Here is a 25,167-nt window from a genome sequence, read left to right on the forward strand (position 1 = left end):
ATGGCATTTTGTAGTGTATAACAAAGCTTACATATAATTTTATTAAATGTTTTGTTTGTATAGTATTATATCAGTTTTTTTAATGAAATCTTCAATATTGTAGCATAAAGGAACAGTCATATTTTATTCTTTCTTTCTGTTTTCAGGTTTCGTTGATGACATCATAGAACCAAACACCACTCGTCGCCGAATCTGTCAAGATTTGGAAATGTTGTCCAACAAGAAAGTCAGCAATCCTTGGAAGAAGCATGCAAATATACCTTTATAAGACTGTTTGTGGACTTTTCAATAACGGTCAGATCCTCTAATCAACATTTTCCAATTTCATGCAGTTTTTTGGGGGTCTGCCTTGATTTGGTCTTAGACATTCTCAAAACATATCAGCAATGTGTGTTATATTCCTGCAAATTCTTTATAGGACTGCTGAGACAATTTTCACAATATTGCAAGCAACAAAAAACAACTTAGTGTTACTGTGTTAAGTTATAGGTACAAGGGTAAATTGTTGTTGTTAAGGGCAAAAAATCTCAAAGGGAAAGTAATTTGATGGTGGGGGTCATATTGTTTGACTTATTGTGTAAGTTAGACACCATTATCATCATCTCTTATTTGTTTGTGATTTGACTGCAGCCACACCAGGTAGTTGAAAAATTAACTCCAGTATTTACTGTTGGTCTCTTTTGTTGAATCACTAAGTTTTAGGGACATAAATAAACTAACACCAGTTGTCAAGCATTGGTGGGGAGCAAACACACACACACACTAGGCTTCTACACAGTTTCCATCTACTGAATTTATTTCCCAAGGCATTGAGTGGTCTGGGGCTTTAGTGGACACTTGCCCGCCCAAGGTGCCACGCAGTGGGACTAAATTTGTTAAGATGTGGTTCCAAAGTGAGCTTGTTAACCACATAGCCATGCCTTATCGAGTGACATGACAAAAAAATCCAGCAAACAACTCTTCCTTCTACTCTGTTAATACCTTACAAGACTTTGACATCATTTAAAGAATAGTTCTGAGAGAACTAACAGATGTTATTGTTAGAACTATGATAGTAGGGAAACATAAGTATCTAATGATGCACCGGTGATAGTTGTACTACTACTAATAATAATGGTTTGGAATTTTTGGAGAAGGGGATTAAGTCAAACACATCGACTCCAATGTATAACTGGTACTTGTTTCATCGACCGATGAAAGGCAAAGTTGGCCTCGGGGGCGGAATTTCAACTTGGAATGTAGCGACGGGTGAAATACTACTTAGCATTTCATGCAGAGCGCTAACGATTGTGTCAGCTCGCTGCTTTAATAATAATAAACAGAATCTGTAATGAAAAACTAGGAAATTAGAAAACGCTTGGAAAGCTATTTTTCGAAAAAAAAAAAAAAAAACAAATTTAGTTTTAATAATAGCTTGCAGATGTAAGTAATTTTACAATTTTCTTTTTTTAACCAAGTTTTTCTATGTAATTATAATACAGTTGCAATGAAATGTTTGACTAACTCTATTTTTTTTTTTCTCATTTAATAAACAAATTTTCTTTTCTATTCCAGTATTTCTGTTAGTTAATTAGTATTTGTATGTCATTTACATATTTAAGACATCTGTAGAAAGTTTCCAATGTTTCGGAAAATATCGTATTTCTTGTTACAAGATCATTAATTACGTTACAGCTTATCAATTACCCATTTGTGTAAATTGTGTTGATGCTTTAAAATTTAATACTAATGATTCTTTGAAAAATTGAGGTTTTAATATTCAGTGTTCTCACCACACAGAGATACAAACTTTTTTTTTTTAAAATCATTTTCTTACACAGTGAAACACATTTTTAAATGATATATCAAAATCCTCTTCAGGAAGAATTTATTTTACATGGCTGTGTGCTTTAGAAATTTGCTTTCCAACCACATGACTTCAAGTTCAGTTTCACAGCTTGACTCATTAGGTAGGTGTCTTCTATCGCCCAGACAGGGAAATGAAAGAAGCTCCTCACATCATCATCATTTAACATTCATTTTCCATGCACATGAATGGGACAGTTTCACAAGAGCCGAGCAGGCAGAAGCACCAGACTTCTGCGTCTGTTTCAGTAGGATGCCCTGCCTAACATCAGCCACTCAGCAGAGTGGACTTAGTGCTTTTTATGTGGCATACACACAGACGAGGTCAGTTTTGGAAAGGTTTTTACAGCTGGATGCCCTTCCAAACACCAACTACTTTACAGTGTGGCCTGCGTGCTTTTAAGTGGCACCTGCACTGACAGGGTCACCGAGTACTTGCAAGACAAAAAAAAAATAACAAATATTACATTTTAATTGTGTTTTTGTTTTTTATTTCAACAATATGTATTTCATATAAAATACATCATAAGTTTTAATTTATAAATTTATCAAAATTATAATTATTGTTGAAGGAAAATTAATGATTTCCAATTGTTGAAGGGTATGTTTAATTGATTATTATTAGTGGGATTAGAGAGCCAGAAACTAAAGGAATGCTGGGATTTAGCCAAAATGATTTGTAGCTTTTATAATACTCTCCCTCCCCAATAAATGGTACGCCAACCCAATGAGAGAGCCTGCATGTTCTAGAAGTAGCAGCCAAATCTCCCTCGTATTGCACCTTGCTGTTCAAGATTCCCTCAATAATGATGAGCCAACCCAATGAGGGAGCCACTGTTTTCTAGAAATAACAGCCCAATCTTTCTCATATTACACCTTACTATAAAAAAACAGACAAGAAGATGAGATGGCCATGGGTGGAATCTGTTTAACCATACATATAGGTCTGTTTGACCAGGGCAGACTCGGAGGGTAATGTATATTTTTATATATACACACACACACACTGTATTTTCCAGTATACTCCCTGCATTAAAAAAAAGAAATCCCAGTCATTTGGTGAGCCAACATCCCAGGGATGTTGAACATGGAATGTTAAACTAAATCCCATGTAAGTTTTTAGTCTGGCACTCTTATAATTGGTTATCTATGGGGATTTCTCTCCATGCCACATTTATGTGAAGTTGTGGAGGGCAGCAGTCTTATATTCAAATGTATTAAAAAAAAAAAAAAAAAATGGTAAAATATACAGATCATGTACTTTCGTAAATAGAATAAGGTCACAAATTACTTAAGAAGAGGTAGGGTTAAGTTGACCCTATCCCCCACAGTACTTGACTGGTAATTGAAAGCTAAAAGATAACATCAGTGGGATTTGAACATGGGATGGAGAATTTAAAAGTGGACAGTAGGACAGTGGTGGGGGGAATGGAGTGATTTTTGATTGCATTGAATCAATAGATCATTCATTTTTCTTTGTTTTATTGACCCTTGTAGAATGAAAAGTTAATGAGATTTGAACATGGCAGTTGATACGAGCTAAGTACTGCACTGCATTCAACAAGTTTGGCACTCCGTTGCCTCAACTAACTTCATTAACAAATAACATTGATGGTAATAATAATAATCCTCTCTAATATAGGCACAAGGCCTGGATTTTTTGGAGGGGGACAATCGATCACATTGGCCTCCATACTTGACTGCTACTTAATTCGAGACCGAAAGGATGAAAGGCAAAGTCGACCTCAGTGGAATTTGAACTCAGAATATAGCAACAGATGAAATATCACTATGCATTTTGCCTGGTATGCTCATTGCCTAATAATAATTTCTTGCATAGGTACCTGGCTACAGATTTTCTGGGTTTAGGTTTATATAACTGATGTATAAAACCCCAGTACACATTTGTTTATTATTATTATTATTATTGATCATCCTTGCTTCTACCTCAGACAAATGAATTTCAGCAAACCACCAAATTATCTAGACCAGTGGTTCCCAACCTGTGGTCCGTGGACCCCTGGTGGTCTGCAAAAGTAGTACTGATGGTGCGTGAACATGTTAAGGTGACAGACCTTTCAATATCCTGGGGCCTGTGGGAAAACTCATCAGTTTTCTACTCATTCTACCCTCTTCCACCCTAACGATAATGATTTCTTTTATTTATAATAAAAATTGTTGTCATATTTTGGCACAAGGCCAGCAATTTTGAGGAGACGGTGGGTGGAGGGCCAGTTGATTACATCACCCTACTACTTGATTGATCTATATTTTATCGACCCTGAAAGGATGACAAATGAAGTTGACTTTGTTGGAATTTGAACTCAGAGCATTAGTTGCAAGAAATACTGCAGCACAGAGTAAAAAAGAAAAAAGGCTTTGTGCTGTTTGTTCTGGCTCATTCCAGCAATTTTGACTTTGCCTTCCATTATTTCAGGGTCAATAGAATAAATACCTGTCACGTACTGGAGGTTAATTAACTGACACCCTTATCCCCAGAACTACTGGTTTTATGCCGAAATTATAATAATTAGTTTCGTAGATAAAATACGGGAGGGGGGGGAATTATATTAAATTTTTTGTTAGTTGATTTTTTTTTACTATTTATAAATTGTATTAGTATTGAGTATTGATATTCTTATGCGATAAATATATATCACATAATATATACATAATATACTTGAAAGTTGTTAAATATTAATCCCTCCATTGATTGAAAGAATGTCTCGGTGAAGGTGACTATGGGAACCCATAACCATTCTGTTGATAGGCTGCTGTACTTTGCATGGTTGTCTCATATTCCTGTTGGGTGTCTACAATATGAACCTGGAATGGACTGCCTGGTACATCTACTCCAGACCATTTAATTTGGATAATATAAAGGCCTGTCTCATAAGGGTTGTAACAACATATGATATTGCGGTCTTTCTGGTTGTCTCGATACATCTCTACTTGGAAAGCACCTGAAGTGGCAGATAAGAGAAAACAAGAACTTGATTCGGTTATTTAAATTATGAAATCTTGTTACAGGTAACAATGTGAAACTGATGTTATACAGTCTACGTGCTAGTATACAAGAGACACATTTGCATAAGATGTTTGCTTATTTTATGAGTACAATAATCTCTTGACTATCACAGGTGTTACATTCAAATCCAACTCCAACGATAGGTGAAAATCCACAAAGCAGAAAGAAATGGTACTGTACTGCAGATTTTTAAAATTATTATTTTTATAATTTGTATGTATTTTTATTATAATTGCAAAACAACACCATGGAGGAATCAATGAAATAATTAACTGCGATATGGTGGGGAATTACTGTATATTTTTTGGAAAAAAACAAAAAAAGATTTAGTGTTTCATCATCGAAAGATATTTTAAAGTGGTTTTGTAGGAGAAAATATATGAGTTAGTGCATGAGTCAATAATAGTGTGATGGTATACTTGAAAATATGAGTCTGTGCACGAGTCAATAAAGCTGTGATGGTATACTGAAAAATATGAGTCGGTGTACTTGAAAATAGGTATTAAGCCCATTACTTATTTTATTGACCCCGAAGGATGACAGTCAAAGAAGATCTTGAAAAGGTTTGTAACTCGAAATAGTCTAATTGTAGTTCTGTCAGTTTACTGACACGAAGAATCTGTTTGGTTCCCACTTTGAAAACTCGATTCTCAAATGCCAAACAAGTCTTACCTTTTGGTCCTTTGATGCGTACACTTAACTGTCCAGCTCCGGCCCCACGTGTCTCCACCAAGAACTTGCTTTGATATGTTGCTAAGATACCATGTTCAACGCCAGGCCCACTGACACGAACTTTGCTAGCATCAGGAAGAGAACCAATTTTCAAAACATATGGACTACCTGAAATAAATAAAAAGACGCTTGTTTGTTTGTCTATTTATTTCAGTGTGTGTGTGTGTGTACTTGCAAATAGACGCGTACATGTATATATAAATATATATATACATGTAAATATATATATGTATACATGTATATATAAATATATATATACATGTAAATATATATGTATACATGCATATCTATATACATGCATATCTATATACATGTATATATATATATACATGTATATATATATACATGTATATATATATACATGTATATATATATATACATGTATGTAAATATATATGTATACATGCATGTAAATATATATGTATACATGCATATCTATATACATGTATATATATATACATGTATGTATATATATATACATGTATGTAAATATATATACATGTATGTAAATATATATTTATATACACATGTATATATATACGTGCATATATATACATGTATATATAGATTTATATGTGTGTATATATATATATATACGTGTATATATACTTTACATGTATGTATATATACATATACATTTTACATGTATATATATATATATATATGTATATACATTTTACATGTATATATATAAATATACATATATATACATTTTACATGTATATATATAAATATACATTTTACAATATATATATATATATATATATAAATATATACTTATATATATATATACATTTTACATGTATATATATAAATATACATATAAATATATATTTATATATATATATATAGAACAAAAACATTTGGATGATAGACAATACAAAGGCAGACAAGAGAAACAACAATCAGAAGGACAGGCACAAAAAGACTGGTCAATCGTGGCTTTCTTTCCTCAGTCAAGCACCAGACGTCACAACCATTTCGGGCAGTTACACTTGAGAGAGAGAGAGAAAGCACTCAGCCATATATAAAGATATAAACACCAGTTTGAGAAGGAGAAGAGAAACATTGACTGGGCTCTAAACACATCTCTTGGTTACTGTTGTGATGATAATGATGATACAAGAATGCATAGAATATCTGCTTACCTAATATATGATCACCTCCATACCTGATCCGTAAAACATGTCTACCTGCTTCCTGTGGTCGTACTGTTAGCTTGTAGATTCCATCATGGTTGTCAACAAGCTCGCAATATGCTACAACGTTTGGGCCAACGCAGTCAGCCGTCAATTCGCCTGTATATGAAAGATTAATATGGTCATCATTCCATCATACGTGTGTACTGTAAAGTGAATGTTATTTATTTTACATAGTTTTAACTTTAGAGGTAATGTGTAGGCCAACAGATGAGCTACTGCCCACATTTGTTGGGCCATGGGAAGTTTTTATCTTGAGACCTTAGAATTTTTTTAATAAAAATTTTCTAATTTCATGTATTTGTGGGCCATTGAGCTGTTGTTGGCTTTTGTGCGACAATTTGGTTTTGTTTTGCTTACATCAGCATTGCTAGTGATGGAATTGGGGTAGTGGTTGTAGAGAGATATGGGGGCATGTTTCCGGCAGTTTCAGCAATTCGACCGACAGGTGGTCAGGAAACCCAGTCACAAACGCCAACTTTACCGTTTGGTCCAGCGATTCTCCCTCGTACCCCACCAGTCTAGCCAACCTCCTAAGTTCGTTGGCAAACACGTCAACCTGTTCGCCGGTCCACTTCGCTCTCCCCAGGCGAGCGTATGCCTCAAACATTCCTTCTGCGAAGGCCTCCATCAGGCGGATTTCTATTTTCTCCGCGCTAACTTGGTCCCTCTCTTCCATCTCTAAAAATAGCGCCAACGCCGGACCATCCAAGTAGAGCGGTAGAAAACTTGCCAAGTCGCATATCCCTTGGAGCTTCGCGACCAGCTTCATCTTCTTTAGCCATGCGACCACGTCCGTGTCGCCGCAAAACGGTTTAATTATATCACTAGAAATCCGGACTACACTCATAATTTTTTTTTTTTTTCTTATGGGCCGAAATAGCTTGTGGTGAGATGGAGGAAGAAGACAACAAGAAGCAAAAGGACAGAATGAAACGTTGGACCTTACCTTGCCGACCGCAGCGGAGTACACGATTGCTCCTGATCAGAACACGTTTTTCTCGTAACGTCGCTGTTTTCTGACGGACTCCACGTGCTAGCCTTCGACCGCGTGTCGCCGACTTCCGATCTGACCCTTCCGGTCTGGCCCTTCTGGTCTGGCTTCACCTCTGTTTGCCTCACCCCTCTCCACCACAACACACAGCTCATCACAGCCCATAACACCACAATAATATATATGTAGGCTGATAGAAAAATAAGTCATTGATCCTTAGTCTTGATTAGTGTGTGTGTGTATGTAAAGGGCCTTGCAAGAAATTTTTGGCCCTTGAATCATTTTATAGCTTCTGTCAATATTAATAGAATATACAGGTATGTTGATGCAAACAGGAAAAATAGGTCTCAAAATATGAGTATAGGCACAGGAGTGGCTGTGTGGTAAGTAGCTTGCTTACCAACCACATGGTTCCGGGTTCAGTCCCACTGCATGGTACCTTGGACAAGTGTCTTCTACTATATCCTCAGGCTGACCAAAGCCTTGTGAGTGGATTTGATAGGCGGAAACTGAAAGAAGCCCGTCGTGTATATATATGTGTGTGTGTGCATGTTTCATGTGTTGGCACCGCATGAAACTCTTGAACCTTCTGTCACTCTGTTATTTCTGCTAAATATTAATAAACTTAATAGAATATATTTATTTATTTGAGTTCTGTTTACCCTGTTTGCTCTACCAAGCCAATATGTATATGTGTGGTTTATTAACAAAACCTCTGCCTCTGGATGATGTAACATAATTACAAGATGGCAATTGTGACCAGCTCCACTTGAGAAGGGGAGATAATCTCAAGAATCAAGAATTTTCTGAAATGGACGTCATTTAAGAAAGAGGACAGTGGTGGACATGTGTTTCTGCTTGAGCAAGTATCGTCAGCATGACAATTGTCTTTTCCTATCGCCAGAAGACAAGAGACAAAGAGATATACAAACAAAACTCAAACATTAATGACTGAATGTGTCTGTGTACACACAGACTTTCTGAATTACGTACCCAGTCCAGCTTTTCGTGTGTCGATGTTCAACTGTAGGTCTTTTCCCATTATTCCTCCTTTAAGACCTTCTCCTGTGACCATTACTTTTTGAGGTTGTGGTGCTGCTATGATAGTGACCTTATAGGGAGAACCCTTCAGCTGCCTGTCATTCCAAGTGATATTCAAAAGGTAAGCGCCAGGAATTATGGGCATGTATTTGCAACGGTAGCAATTGTTTCCCAGGGGTATAACGTCAACATCAATGTCTGTGCGTACTCCTGTAAGGTTAACCACGGGTTTACCTAAAGAAAAATTGGAAAAAATGAAGTATTATACGTGAATATATGTATGCGTGTATGTGTGTGTGTGTATATATATATGTGTGCATACAGAAATGTTTGTGGTAGTGTACGAGTTACTAATAATAATAATATTGGTACCTGGGCCTGCTTTGGAGCCATCAATACGAAATTCTGCTTCTTCCCGGACTACTGCTTCTTTGAGGCCTTTACCAGCAAGCACAATCTTCGATGCGTCAGGTACTTGGGCAACCTGTTTTGGTACAGCATAACCAAGGAATGGTGCACCAACCAATGGATGGTCAGACCAATAAACGTTGATATGATGATCACCTATTGATTGGAAAGAAAGACAAAAAAAAAAACAAATACAGTTCATTATGATAAACAACAGCAACAACAAAAATATGTGAATTATATTAATTTATAAAAATTCTTCCTTCCACTTCATGTCAGGTTACACATAAGGCTTCCACTCTCAATGTTTCTCTGTCGATGACTGTGATTCACACAGGATTCCATGATCTAATGCTTAGGTCATCATCATTTAACATCTCTTTTCAGAGCTGGCATGGGTTGGATGGTTTTGACAGGAACTGCATGAAGTTCTATTGTCTGTTTTGGCAGGGTTTCTACAGCTGAATAGTCTTCCTAACACCAACTGCTTTACAAATTGTACTGGGTGCTTTCTACATGGCACCATCACCAGTGCTTTTACACAGAATACAAACTACCAATGCTGAATGACTGATACCTCTATTGACCAGTACTTCCCTTCATTAATACTTCCACATGCCAACCACTTTACAAAGTGGACTGGATGCTTTTTACATGGCACCAGCACAGTCACCAAGTAACTTGCATATATATATATATATATATATATATATTTATATATATATATATAGTTTTAGGGAAAATAACCAAGTTTCAAGAACTTATCTTAACTTGGTTATTTTCCCTAAAACTATATATTTTATATATATTTTATCTATAAAGCTCAATTTAATTTTAATTTTTTATAAATTGATTTTAATTGAGTTTTTACCTGTAATTTTGGATTTCGTCCCTAATATTATTATATATATACATATATATATATATATATATATATATATATACACACACATATAGTTCTATGATTGCAATCTCAAGCATCTACTCTCTATTTGGCCAAATTATATAAACCACCAATACCTTGGCTGATTATCCAACACTCCATTATTAACTTGACCACACAGAATACAAACTACCAATGCTGAATGACCGATACCTCTATTGACCAGAACCTCCCTTCATTAATACTTCCATCGACAAGTACCCCTAGTCATCAGTACTTGTATCAACTTGGTCAGTCAGACTTTCTAAAGAAACCAGGAAATAAATATGTAAGAATGTGTAAGTCTTACCTTCAGCCTTTGGGGTGAAGACCAGGGTGTTTTTACCATCACTGCTTGTGTCTATTTGAATAGGTACCTTAGAGTTGTGTGGGCCCTTTACCTCTGCTGTCAGTTTACCTAAAATATACATACAGTAAATCTGAAATAGAGTCAAACCTGTTGGAGTGGTTCTGTTTATAATGCTGACCATTTAGATTATGTGGTCACCACTTAAGAAATAAATATAAAATGTTGTACTGTAAGGAAGGTGAGAAACAGGGATTAAAGTGTAGTGGATGTGTTTAAGTAGAGGTAGAGTGTAGCTACTGAGTGAAGTCTTATAGTAGTGAAACAAAAGATAGAGTGAAGGAGAAAGAGAAGCAGTGTGTGTCCTCCATTTGATTGGCTTGAAAAAAATTAAGATATTTTCCTATTTTTCTTAGCATGAAACCAATGGTAGCCTTAATTCACAAATAAAGAGATTCTACCCACCAATGCGGTGTTGAGCACTCATTTCATCGTTCAACATTTACGTACACACACACACGCACGAATACTCATATATATATATATATATATATATATATATATATATATATATATGCATATGCATATGCATATGCATACAAGGATGTATTTCATTTCAGTCTGCCAAACACGGACTGAACTTAGAAATTTGCTTGGGAAGCAAAATTCTAATGACGCAGCACCTATCTATATATATATATATATATATATATACACACACACACATACACACAAACATGCATCTATGCATACACATTCACTACACACAGACACATACCCACTCATATACACACACACACACACATACAAACACACACACCCACTATATACATATACACACAGAGATATGCATACATATATAAGACACTCATATACACAATTATAATGCCTGTATAGAATGTGCGATGAAGTAGGGTGGTGGTGGGGATGATGGTGGCGGCAGTGTTGGTGATGGTTGTTATGTACAAATGGTTTAATTGAAATACCTGGCCCTGCTTCAGAAACATCAAAAGGAATTCTCTTTTCCTCGTTAACAACGAGATGGACACGGTCATTGGGATCCATGAAACGCTGCCAACCTCCAGTTACATTGACTTTACGAGGATCAACAATATAGGGGTGGAAAGGACTTCCTGTAAAGAAAACACATCTATATTAATAAAAGCAAAATTCTGTCTGTCCGTCTGGGACCCCTATTTCCTCAATCTACATTTGCTCTATATAGACATATTATAACCCTTTTGGAATCAGGGTGACACTGGGATTAGTAATAGTAATGATGATGATGATAATAATAATAATGGTTTCTGATTTAGGTACGTGTCCAGCAGTTCATGAGTGGAACTGAACTCACAATACATGGACTGGTGGTCCAACATTATATTCATTTGGTCAGTTTTAACCCATTACTATTGCTGATATTAATAACAAACATATTTTTATTAGTCAAGATTTTCTTGAAAGTTCTAGAATTAAAATACAGAGAATTAGTCCTGAATTTTTGAAGTTAGGTATTAATATTTAATTTACTGTGTGTGTAGACACACACATTTGTTCTCTCTCTCTCTCTCACACACACACGGCCTAGTGGTTAGGGTGTTCCACTCATATAATCGCTAGATGGTGTGTTCAATTCCTGGACCAAGCAATGGATTGTGTTCTCGAGCAAAACACTTCATTTCATGTTGCTCCAGTCAGTTCAGCTGTAAATGGGACTCCCTGCAACAGATCAGCTTTCTGATCAGGGAGCATCTTGACCTGCCAGTGGGGTGGCATCATTTGAAAGCTAAAATAATGCAAAGCGCATTGTGACCAGTGATGTACAATGTCTGATAATCTGGTTGGTCACATGATGCATGTATACACACACACATACATACATATGTACGTACATACATAAACACACATCCATTCATACAGAGGGAGAGAGAGAGAGAGAGAGAGAGAGAGAGAGAGAGAGAGAGAGAGAGAGAGAGAGAGAGAGAGTGTGTGATAATATAAAAAAACTACTCCCCACCCCCAAAATAGGAAGCAAAATTAATGGTAACTGTTGTTGCAAAGATGGGGGTTAGATGCGGCTGCGAAAGACATAGATTTACCTTGTATTTCTCGATCGTTCCACTTGACAAGGATATCATAAAATCCAGTTTCAACTGGAACATAAGTTACCGTGTAGGTACCATTGCTCTCATGGTGAATGTTACATTTGGCAATAGAATTCGGTCCTTGGAAAGAAATGAAAAATAACACGAAATACATTTTAAAAGAAAGTTGGAAAAATAAAAGGTATTTTTTACAAAAAAAAAAAACAACACAAAAACAAAAAGAAAATCAAAGATAATTTTAGGTTGAAAGATAAATTGTTGGAGGAGACGGGACTTAAATATTTACCTTCTTGCTTTGTGTGTGTCATGCATTTTATTTCTTATATTTTTTTATAGGTTTCAATTATTGGCTTGTGGCCATGCTGGGACACCACTTCGAAGGGTTTCAGTTGAACAAATCAACTCCTCTACATTTAAAAAAAAAATTTTTGAAGTCTGGTCCTTATTCTATCAGTTGTTTTTGTTTAACTGCTATGTTATGGAGATGTACACCAATCAACACCGGTTAAGTAGTGGTGGATCCAGTTAAATTTGAACTCACAACAAAATGAGGCAAGATAAATACTGTTAGGCAAGGTTTTTAGAGCACTAACGACCCAGTTCAAGAAATTCATCAGTGAAATTGGAATTGACATGAGGGTAGATCATGCACCCCACAAAACTGCTTTATTGGGGACAGCTAGGATCTTGAGATTGGTACTTGGGTGTTGGATATCTTATATGAAACTTAACACCTAAGTACCAAGACTTATAATTTGTGGAAAAAAGACCCTGTGAGACCTTTGGCAACAGGTTGCTGTCTGCTCTCACAGAATTAACAGGGGCCAGTGAATTAGAGAACTCTGAGAAATGAAATATACAGTAATCCCTTGACTATTGTGGGTGTTATGTTTCAAAGCCCCCTGCAATAAGTGAAAATCCACGAAGTAGAAACAGTACTGCATTTTTTATTATTATCATTATAATTTGTATATATTTATTTTATCATAAATGCAAAACAACACTACAGAGGAATCGATGTAAGCTTAAATGATAAACCGCAATAGGTGAACCACGATGTTGCGAGGGAATAATAATGTTGTGTTTATGTCTGTTTTTCCTAACTGGCATGGGTTAGAAGAAACTGATTCAGTATTTAAAACCTTTGATATTCAGATTCCTCTGCCAAATGTAATGCTTATTTATCCACATTAATTTGAATTAATCCTGCATTATCTTTGAGATTTCAATGATGTGATTGTTTATTTTTAGAATGACATTGTGAGGTAGGTGTGAGAGGTTGGATCTGGCCAGTTTGAACAGAAAAACAGGCAGAATATTTTGGGTTCGGTTGGTTTAAATGCTAAAGTGTTAGAATAGGATGCTTGTCTTGATGCAACGAGTGATAAACTGGGTCATGTGTTGGTATCTATGTATACGTTTTTGGTGGACAAGGACCGGGCCATTTCTGAGGTAATTGTCTCGGTCACGGATACAGTATATAGTACCAGTGACTGGACGTATGAATCACCATCACTAAACTGATTGTTTAGTGTCTTAGCCATTTAGTCATTTGTTTACTAGAAAAGAAAAATATTTTATTCAAAGAAATCCTTTTGATAAAAGAAATGCAAACAGACACACAAATGACTATCAAGTATGTTAAGTAAACAGTTACATATATACACATGTTAACAGATATTTATAAATTATGTTAAGCACACACACACACACACACACACACAGACAATTGTTTTGAAACTATGTAAAGTACACACACAGACATGTTAGCACATAACACAGCTGTTTATAAACTATGTTAAACATACATATATACATATATATACATACATATATATATATATATATATATATATACACACACACACACTAATACTCGAACACATGTTTATAAACTATGTTAGATATACGTGTACACATAAACACACACACACAGATGTTTATAAATTATGTTAAGTATGCATGCACACACACACACACACACTAACACAAACATGTCCCAAACTATGTTATGACCACATACCTGTCCACACACACACACACACACACAAAGGTAATTGCGTCCAGAAACTTGAAGATCAACATTAATTCAATTCTCACCATCAACTTGTACAAATAAATCTCCTCTCAAGCCTGAAGAATCAACAACGAAAGTGGCTGGCTTATTTACTTCCCCTTTATGAAGTCCGTCACCACGAGCTGTTGGCAGGGCACCATCTCCTACTTTTTGTATAATCGGTGTTCCTACAAAAGAAAGGGCAGCAATGAGAATAACAACAATAATTGAATGTATTAACACACATACACACATGCATACAGATGTGATAGATAGATAGATAGATAGACAGTTAGAGAGATAGACAATTAGAGAGATAGACAGATAAATCGACAGATAGACAGACAGATAGATAGATAGATAAATAAATAGACAGATGGACAGCGAAATAGATAAATAGACAGATAGACAATCAGACAGACAAACAAATAGAGAGATAGATAGACAGATAGATAGAGAAATAGAGAGATAAATAGACAGATAGATAGATAGATAGACAGTTAGAGAGATAGACAATTAGAGAGATAGACAGATAAATCGACAGATAGACAGACAGACAGATAGATAGATAGATAAATAAATAGACAGATGGACAGCGAGATAGATAAATAGACAGATAGACAATCAGACAGACAAACAAATAGAGAGATAGATAGACAGATAGATAGATAGATAGAGAGGTAGATAGTCAGACAGATAGATATATGGGTTTGGTGGAACAGACAGGATAAATTGGACTGAAAACTTAAATATTTTTGCATTATCTTAAATAGGTAGAAAGTTACAAAAATGATTCAAAGGCTGATCAAAATTAATAAAAATATGTTGACTGGTGGTGCCCTAGCATGGCCACAGCCTCAGGGCTGAAACATATAAAAAAATAAAAGAATGTATGAAAGGGTGAAAGGCAAAGTCTACCTCGGTGGAATTTGAACTCAGAACGTAACGGCAGACGAAATACCGCTAAGCATTTCGTCCAGCGTGCTAACGTTTCTGCAAGCTTGCTGCCTTTCAGTTTCTGTCTACCAAATCCACTCACAAGGCTTTGGTCAGCCGGAAGCTATAGTAGAAGACACTTGCCCAAGGTGCCACGCAGTGGGACTGAACCTGGAACCATGTGGGTGGGAAGTAAGCTTCTTACCACACAGCCATGCCTGCGACACACACACACACACACACACACACACACATACACATACATATACATATATATATATATATAGTACTTTTACAATAAGAGAAGTGAGAGTGATTGCAATTTCAAAATTTTGTCCTGCTAGTCTCTGATGGAGGCGAGCTAACCGAAACTTCGAAGCTACTGTCACCTCTCTTCTTGCAAAAGTATAGTTAATATGAACTCTACAAAAAGTATTTATTTCATCGGTTTAATGTTAAATTGGTTCTATTACAACTTGACAAAGAAACAAGCATTAATGTGTGTGTGTGTGTACGTGTTTGTGTATTTATTTTTCAGATAGCTAAAAAAAAAAAATAAATGAAAAAGAAACACTCAACACATTTAGATGGAATTGTATTTCAAGTATTCAACATGTCATAGAGACAAAAGTCAATATTTTTACTAAACAACTGATAATGTCTTTTACCAATACAATAGCTTCAATACATTCTCATATTTCTTCAGTCAGATATCTATCTATTTATCTGTCTATCTACTTATCTACTTATCTATCTATCTATCTACCTGCCTATCTGTCTATTTATTTGCCTACCTGCCTATCTATCTATCTACCTGCCTATCTATCTATCTATCTGCCTAGATCCCTGGCTTGGCAATGCTATCGGGACGGACTACCAGTTCGAGAGAAGATCTACAGACACGGTTCGAAAACCACCGGACCGACCTGCCCGAGAGGCGGTCAGAGCAACGAAACCGTTCTGCATGCACTCGTGCAGTGTCCAGATATTTCAGAGCTGTGGACCTTCGTCGAACGGCTGTTGTTGTGTGTGGGACGAGCCCACTTATCAGCCGAGTCTATCGTGAATATTGTTCCGCCACCTTCCTTTAAACGGGAAGGAAAAACGGTTTTTGTAACACTGATAGCTATGGCAAAAGAATGCGTGTGGTGGACGTGTTTGAAAGGTCTACAAACAAACACTTTCCTCTCTGGTCAGTCCCTCGTCAACTTTTTCAAGTACCACTTGAAAAGGAGGATGAGGATAGAGAGGAAAGTGTTGTCGAATGAAAGTTTTAATAAAAAATGGGTAAATGTGGCAAGAATGGTAAGAATGAAAGATGACACCATGTTAAGCATAGACTTGTAACAAAAAGAGACAAAAAGTGAGAAGGTACTTACTTTCATGTACCTTTAAAAAAAGAACCCTGAGGTGACCGTGGTCTTTTCCGTAGGCTTTTCTCTCCACGGATAAACCTAATCTGTTCCCCGTTTTTTTACATTGACTGTGATACACGATCCCTATTGATCCCCCCCCCCCACGTTTTTTTTTGTTTTTTTTCTTCCCGCGATCCCTTTTGATCGAAATCCCCACCTTTTTTTTTCCGCGATCCCTTTTGATCGAAATTATACCCCCCCCCCCCCAAGAAAAGCTCTACATTGTAATTTGTCCATTTTCTGTATTTAGCCCTGTGTGGCTATAATAAAAAGATATCTACTTGCCTATCTATCTATCTGCCTATCTGCCTATCTATCTGCCTATCTATCTATCTGCCTATCTCTCTGAGTCATTACATGTCCTCTACTCTCTTTCACATTGACTCACTCATTCACTCTCTCTCTCTCACACACACACACACACCCTGCTCATATATTTTTCAGTTAAAGACCATCATCATCATGTCTAGCAGAGTTGTTGTGTTCCATGTGAAGAACATAGTGCAAAATACTTGGATACCAGAGAACACACAATATATCTGCCTTATTCTTAATTTAATTCTATCCAGCAGTTTTAGCCATTTTAAGACATGTAAATAGCAATGCTTGTCCAACATGCGAGTAATATGCTAAGAAAATATTCTAAAGTTTCAAAGATGTTACATATACACTCACATACACATATACATATATGTGTATACATTTACATACATGCACACACACATATACATACATATATACATATACACATTATACATTTTTATGAGTGTGTGTATATTATATATCTGTGTGTGTGTGTGTGTGTGTGTGCCTAAATTTGGTTGAACAAAAAGATTAATACAACTCCAAACATGTCTGTGTGTGTTTTATTTATAATTGGCAGAAATTACAAAATAACTCAAGGATCGAAAGTTTTGTACGTTGCCTTTTCATAAACACACACATGTATGTATGTTTGTATGTATACACACATGAACACCTACATAAATAAACCATGGTGTACTCAATAACAAAAATTGGTGGTTTTCTTTGCTGTGTTTATCACACAATGAGGTGTTGTGAATAGTACCGAGATGCTGCATAAGGGAGAAACCTGTTCCAAATCATTCCAGCATGAAAGAAAATGGATGTAACATTGACCAAACACAAACAACTTTTTATTATGACGTTCAATCCTGTTTTCACAGACACAAATTGTCAATTGTCTGATCAACTAACGGCAATATGAAAAGAAAATATTCTAAACCTAGATACATAAATGTTATATATATATATATATATATATATATATATATATATGGGTGTGTTGGGATATACTAGTAGGGGAAAAGTATTTAATAATAAATGTAGAAGTGTTACCTGTTTTGAATCAAGTTTTCAGGTGACAAAAGGACGGCAGAGACAAGGGAAACTCCCAGAGTTACAGCAGAATGAATCATCAGCTTTGTTTGGATATACAAACATACACACACCTAACATACATATTATATAGTTATACACACACACACATACATACACACATAAACACACACATGCATGTATGTATACATACATGAATACATATATACGTACACACACACATACACTCAACTATTGTTGGTGTTACATGCCAAAACCCCCTACAATAGGGGACATTCTGAGAAGTAGAAACAGTACTGTACTGTATATTTTTTAAAATTATTTTCATAATTTGTATATATTATTTGATTATAAATGCAAAACACCACCACACACTCACCTCCCAAGTTTTGTTTTCCATACAGTATGTGCAACTCTTTGTTTTTACTCATCGACAGTACACTAGTTATTTTCTTTTAATATATTTTAATTAATGTTTTATACAGTGCAATACTGTACTGTATTACTATTTATTAATTTTTAGGTGTAAAAATGGTTATTTTACCACAGAAAAATTTTAAATCTAAAAAAATATAAATACTTATCGACCGCAAAAACCTGCGATATATTGAAGAGTCCACGATATAAATTTACATATATTAACCAGAACAACCTGCGATGTACTGAGGGCACAATAGGTGAGCCGCGATATGGCGAGTGATTACTGTATATATGTATGTATATAAATGTAACTTCTATGCTGAAATAGAGACATGTTCTTTGTCTATCTCCTTAACTTCTTGGAGATTTTAGGTATAATTATACTAATGTGTCCATCTGTTCTAATTTAATTAAATTCTATGTCTTTGAGCAGCTGAGGATTGCTCTGCATTTTAAATTGATGTAATGATTGCATTGTTCAATTAAATGGAGTTGCATGAAACGATTGTACTGCATTACCTCTGGATATCCTTGTTCCTTATTTTGATTTTAATCACCTTACTTTGAAATTGTATGGATAATATTGTACTAAATACTGGTGCCTCAACTTAAGTACCATATTCATCTGAAGTTTTGCTAAATGTATATATATATATTATACACACACACACACACACACACACAATGGGCTCTCCTATCAATTTTGTTGGATGGGATAAGCTTCCTGCTGTTTGATTAATTGGACAACCAACTCATTGAGTTAGTGTCCTTGTTTTTTTTTTCTTTTTGTAAGATGGTAAAATGTAATTTGAAATAAATTTGGTTACTATCTCTAGCAACTTCATCAACTGTATCAAGACCCACTCGTTATCTTGAGCCAATTGCAAACATGCAAAAGTGCACGTAACATAACGATGATGTAATACATGATTAGAAAGATCTAGCTGCTATTTCTAGAAGGCTGGCTGATCACACAGACACTCCTTCTTTGACTGAGGCATATGGAAGTGTTAGGTGGAAGTGTAAAAGGCGACAGGATTCTAAAAGAATTCTAGTTATGACTATCCCATGAATTTTTCTGTTGTAGTGTGTCTAGGACAACATTATCTAATGTTTCTTTGTGGTCAGTCAGATGGAGAAAATTATCCAAAAGAGATTTAGATGCTGTTTCTAGCAAGTTGCTCAACTGAGTAGGAATTTTTTAGGGGGCCACACCAGAGAAAGTAGAACATGAGTCAATTAAGAAGAATTTATATTTATAGAGAGAAGAAGACCATCAGGGGCCAACAGAAGGATGCTTGAGGGCCACATGCACCCCTGGGGACCATGGTTTAAAAATGGTGGTATAGAGGCTCCCTTGTTATCTCAATCTGATTGTGGTAATCAGAGTGCAACCTCAATTGGTTTGTAATTAACCATTTAGCATTTAAATCAACCATATCTGGCCCAAATGCACAACCTGTTCTATGTTTTAACCAACCAGATCCGACCTATCACACCTAACCTTCAATGCCATTACACTCTCAGAGTGGTTGGTGTTAGGAAGGGCATCCAGCTGTAGAAAACCATGCCCGATCAGACTGGAGTCTGGTGCAGCTTTCTAGTGTGCCAGCCCAGTCAAACTGTCCAACCCATGCCAGCATGAACAACAGACATTAAATGATGATGATGATCACATCATCAAAATTTAGAAATTATAAAATAATTCATGATTAATTAAACACAATTTGAATGAAAAAGTATTACATTTGACAGAATAATTTGAATCTTGTCGGGTAAAATTCTAGAAACTGAATAAATGAGGAGAGAGGGGTGGATGGGAATCCCCAGCAATGGTATTTAAACCAAATATTTGTCAGTCCCTTGTCAAATTTTTCATTAGCCGAGATATTTTTACCTGGTTTAGTCAAAACAGACAGGTGGGTAGATTGATCAATATAAAGGTAAGTAGGTACATAGGTAGATAGCTGGTGAAGTAGTTAGGTAAATAGACAGAAAAATAAAACTTAAACAATTTTTTTTTTGCTGTTTTTTGCTAAGTCTGAACAAATGGGGTACTGGACTAAATATCTCCTTTGCTACCATATTTCTGTTGAGATAGACTGCTTTGGTTTCAATTAATCTTGGAAATTGAATGAAGAATTTAGCAAAGCAACTTTGTCATCATTAAATTATGAAATGAGAAGAGAATTTGACGTCTTAAAAAAGTAAAACCCTCTAATTTATAATTTTATTTTTTTAAATACAATAAATATTAGCAGTGGTGAACTGGGTCTAAAAATAGTGGTTGCCAGAAGACTAAGGGGTCCCATCCACAACTACAAGGGGCCCACCCACAACTACTAGGGGACCCACCCATTTAATTTTTTATAACACAGCCAGGCTGAAATAATGCATTCTTCCAGGAGTGAATAAAAAATTCTCAAAGTTGAGGAGATGGGCCCCTTAGACACTAACATGGGCCACCATACGTGGATTCTAATGGCGCAGGGGCCCACTTGCCATCGAGCAAGCTGGCAACCTGGCCAGTCTGCCTCTGAATTGAGATCTTTATTCAGTCAATACTCATTGTCTTTAAGCAAACAAAAACATTTATTTTCAACTATATAACATAATATAATATTATATATATATATATATATATATATATATATATATATATATATATCGTCAGTAAATCATAAATCTGAAAGAGAAGCACACTCCAAGTTATAGAGCATATATACCAGGGACGTGTTGCCTCGGTAGGCAAGGTAGGCCTTTCTTCAGAACCCTTAGAAGTTCTAAAAATGACCGGAGAGTAAAAGTAACAAAATGACAATCCCATTCACTTACCCATGAATATTCTACTTGGATTACTTTTATCTACATGGCAGTTTTTTACTATCAGTTTAATATTATTAGCACTTGCACTAAGATTTTCTTCAGATGCCATCCAGGGTTTAGGACTGCTAGAAGAAGAACTGTGCCACACTACAGGCACATGCTGGACTCGGTCTTCATGTGTGAAAGATTTAGACCGTCCAATAATGTAATTTGCTGGCTGATAGTGCTTGTTTTTGTGACTATGTTTTAAATAAATTTCCGAATGTGACGATGGCAATAACTTGGTGTTCTGCGAATATCTGTTTCGAAAATTCTGAAAATCCTGTTGACCATTCGAAACGTGAAAATCATTCTTTTGGTGCCTGGCAATGAATTTATTGTTGACAAAAAATTCTTTATTGGCAATTAACTTCTTTTGTCTTTGTTCCTCAAAAGATGGGGACTTTTGAAACATATTTGCATTTCTCCTTTCTGTTTTCCTCACGGAATCAAACTCATCCGATGTTTGGGTTGAGCTGCTGGTGGTGCTACTACTGCTACTACTGTGAGGAATTTGTGATTTTAATTTGTTAGTGTATGCCTTTGATTTTTCTGGATAATCTTTCTGGAAGAACTTTGAATTTTTATTTTGGTAAAATTTATGCTTCATTTGCTCCGTTTTAGCATCCTCGAGAAATGAATTCAATCTTGCAGTCTGAGATATAACCAATCCTTGTTTTGATTTTGGAGATGTCTCAGATTCATCTGATGAAGAACTTGTGGAACTCATTCTCTCATTGGTTGAATTGTTTCTTGATATAGATTTAGTGTTTGTCAAGCGTATAGGCGACATTATAAGTAAATCCTTTTTTTCTTCTTCTTCCAAAACGCTGTCAATTGTTCTTAAGGCATCAACTTCATCTTGGTTTGAAACAGCATTCTGATTTAACCGTTTTTGCATTGTTTTCTCCAGAATTTTCCGAATAGCTGTAATATCAGCCATATTGTCCAGTGACTTAGAAAGTCTTCTAGTCATTAGAGAATCATTTTCCTTTTCAATTTCGTGTGGAATATTGTGGAAACTAGTTGACTCAAGTTTTCTCTTTTTCAGATATTCAGTGAGTTCTTTGTATAATTTATCATGTATATGCTCTGAATCTGTGAGTATTCCATATTTTCCAATGACAGCATGTGGCAGTTCATTATCTGGTGACAAGGGGGGAGATGAACTTTTGAAAGGATTTGATTTCTGGGAGAAATCAAAATTGAATATATTTTGTTCTGAATGTTTCTGTGATTCAAAATCACCTTCCATGCTGAAGAAGATGTCTGATTGTCCCAACATTGTTATTTCAAAGGATACAACAGACTAAAAATTCCTGCACAAATCTCTTTTTAGCTTTGAAATTTTTGTTTCTTTTTGGTTAAAAAATATTCTTTGATTTATAGTTATTCAAATAAACTGACATTAATTTAATTAATTAATTAATTAATAAGTAATGTATTATAAATACTGATGAGTATTTATATCACCTAATAGTTATATCCCGTAATTTATAAATTCCAAGAGGTTTGTTAAAATTTTTTACAATTAGGACTAAAATAATAAACTGAGGCTCCATCTTAATTGGTTCGATACAAACATGACCCTTCTAAGTTGTCAAGAAATAAAACGAATACCGTCTGCTGTATAAAAATGGGAGGAAATGTTATCAACATTAGCTGCAAACATGAGTTCACAAAGACATGTGGCCGTCCACGTGTGTTTGTGTGTGTGTACTTGGGTGTTTGTGCGCATGTGAGAATTTATGTACAGCTCTCAAGGCTACTTAAACAATTATAAATATTCAATAAATAAAGAAAAATAGAGGTAGGGAAATATAGAGATATATTTTGTTGTAAATATCCAAAGAAAATGTTTTGTGTTAGCTTTCCAAGTAACCTTTGTGTCCAAGAAATATCGTCAAAACTATTGTTGATGTCAAGTTTGAATATATTATTATTATCCAGTGGAATCAATTCCTGCTTTGCCTATATCAAACTGTTCAGTGCCACACAGGATAAAGCTCCAAGAATCTGTTAAGATTTTTTTTTCCTGTTTTCTTTGAAATTTCCAGAGAAAATGAGATTTAAAATGTGTGTGTGACAAAGGTATGAAAGTTCTTTTTTCCAAAATATTTTAGTCAGAATTTTGTTTGTTGTTGATTAAACCAAATGTAGATCCCCTCTGGCCTCTGCTAACGAAGATGAGCGTGCAATGAAATGAATGAATATTTTGGTAAGAGAAGGAGAAAATAAATAAATAATTCACTTCACTGGATCAGTTGTGTTTTTGTGGGTTGTTTTTGGTCGTTTTTATTGTTGCTGTTCTCTTTGAATTTTGTGAGAATATTCTTTTTGTTGTTTCATGTAGAAAATTTAGCTAAAATATTATTAAGAAGAATTTCATTGACATAGATACTAACCGACCGACCAGCCAACCAGCTAGCAGCCAACCCACTCTTTATTGAGTTGCAAAGAAAAGAAATTGGTGAGGTCTGAACCGGGCCAGTCAGACTAGACTAGACCAGATTAGGAAGAGAAGTCAATCTAAAAGATTTTTACATTTGTAGGTGGTTTGGTGAGTTAAACGAGGTGGAGTTCAGTATTGTAATTAACTCTCTCTCTCTCTTTTCTCTCTCATTCTATCTACCTTTTGTCTCTTTCGTTTTCACACACACACACACACACACACATTTCTTGGTTTAAGAAAAAAATCTGTTTCTTTCTTTCATACATACATACATACATATATATACATACATTTATTGGCTTAAAAAAAGGAGAAAAATTTGTCTCTTCCTCTCTCTCTCACACACACATTCCACTTCATTCCCAAAAGGTAAAATAGTAAAAAAAGAAAAAAAAGAAAAAAAAACGGGAAAAGTCTTGTTTCAAACAAACAGGAATGTTGCATCGCGACCAAAGTAGATTTCTTATTCAGAGTTCATAGTTGTGTGGGCACAGGGTAAACGTAAATATTAAAGGACACAACTATTACTACTACCCCACCCTCCACCCATATTAGCAAAAAAAAAAAAATACCAACAACAACAACAAAAAAATATATTCAGGTTTCCACCCATTTGAATCCGTTATTTCTTTCTTTATTTATTATATTTGCATGGCTACGTTTTTTTTTCTAACCTGAAAAAGACATATTTAAACAGGAAGGAGTGATGTGTAAATGTGGCTCTCATTCTGTTCTTTGTTTTATTTTGCTTTGTTTTAAATAATTGTTTTTCTTTCTTGCCATGATAACTGATAAAATTATAATAAAATAAATTCAAGAAAAAAAAAAAAGGAAAAAAGAAAACTCTAATATATAAAACACACAGATATAAATGTATTTGTGTGTTCTGAATTAGAATTCTATAGAAGATATTCTGCCTTGCATTGAAATAGGTGAATGATGTTGATGCTAACATTCTTAAGGACCAAACCTAAACATATTTTCATTGAAACAAGACTTCCGAGAACATATTTTCCTACAATACAACGTAAAGACCTCTCTCTCTTTCTTCCAAGGACATATTTTCCTACAATACAAAGTAAA

The 25,167-nt window shown here is 35.3% G+C and overlaps 2 protein-coding genes across 2 annotated transcripts in view; one reads left to right on the forward strand and one right to left on the reverse strand.

The window, feature by feature from the left end:
- LOC106873570 (propionyl-CoA carboxylase beta chain, mitochondrial) overlaps nt 1–1,548 on the forward strand; it is a 55,145-nt gene extending 53,597 nt beyond the window's left edge. The window contains exon 17 of the mRNA XM_014920999.3: nt 147–1,548. Within this exon, the coding sequence (XP_014776485.1) occupies nt 147–268 (122 nt within the window). The 3' untranslated portion in view covers nt 269–1,548. The remainder of the gene's footprint in view (nt 1–146) is intronic.
- Nucleotides 1,549–2,308: 760 nt separating this feature from the next.
- LOC149131844 (filamin-C-like) lies at nt 2,309–24,483 on the reverse strand. Its single transcript, XM_089337522.1, has 10 exons — nt 21,603–24,483; nt 14,682–14,825; nt 12,576–12,701; nt 11,463–11,609; nt 10,480–10,587; nt 9,212–9,403; nt 8,792–9,073; nt 6,754–6,903; nt 5,546–5,713; nt 2,309–4,808 (listed from the first exon to the last, which is right to left on the reverse strand). The coding sequence occupies exons 1-10, from the start codon at nt 22,915–22,917 to the stop codon at nt 4,585–4,587; spliced, it is 2,856 nt and encodes a 951-aa protein (XP_089193648.1). The 5' UTR covers nt 22,918–24,483; the 3' UTR covers nt 2,309–4,584.
- Nucleotides 24,484–25,167: the final 684 nt, after the last annotated feature.

Source organism: Octopus bimaculoides, chromosome 19 (genome assembly GCF_046866305.1).
Source record: "Octopus bimaculoides isolate indiv1 chromosome 19, ASM4686630v1, whole genome shotgun sequence".
Taxonomy (NCBI): domain Eukaryota; kingdom Metazoa; phylum Mollusca; class Cephalopoda; order Octopoda; family Octopodidae; genus Octopus; species Octopus bimaculoides.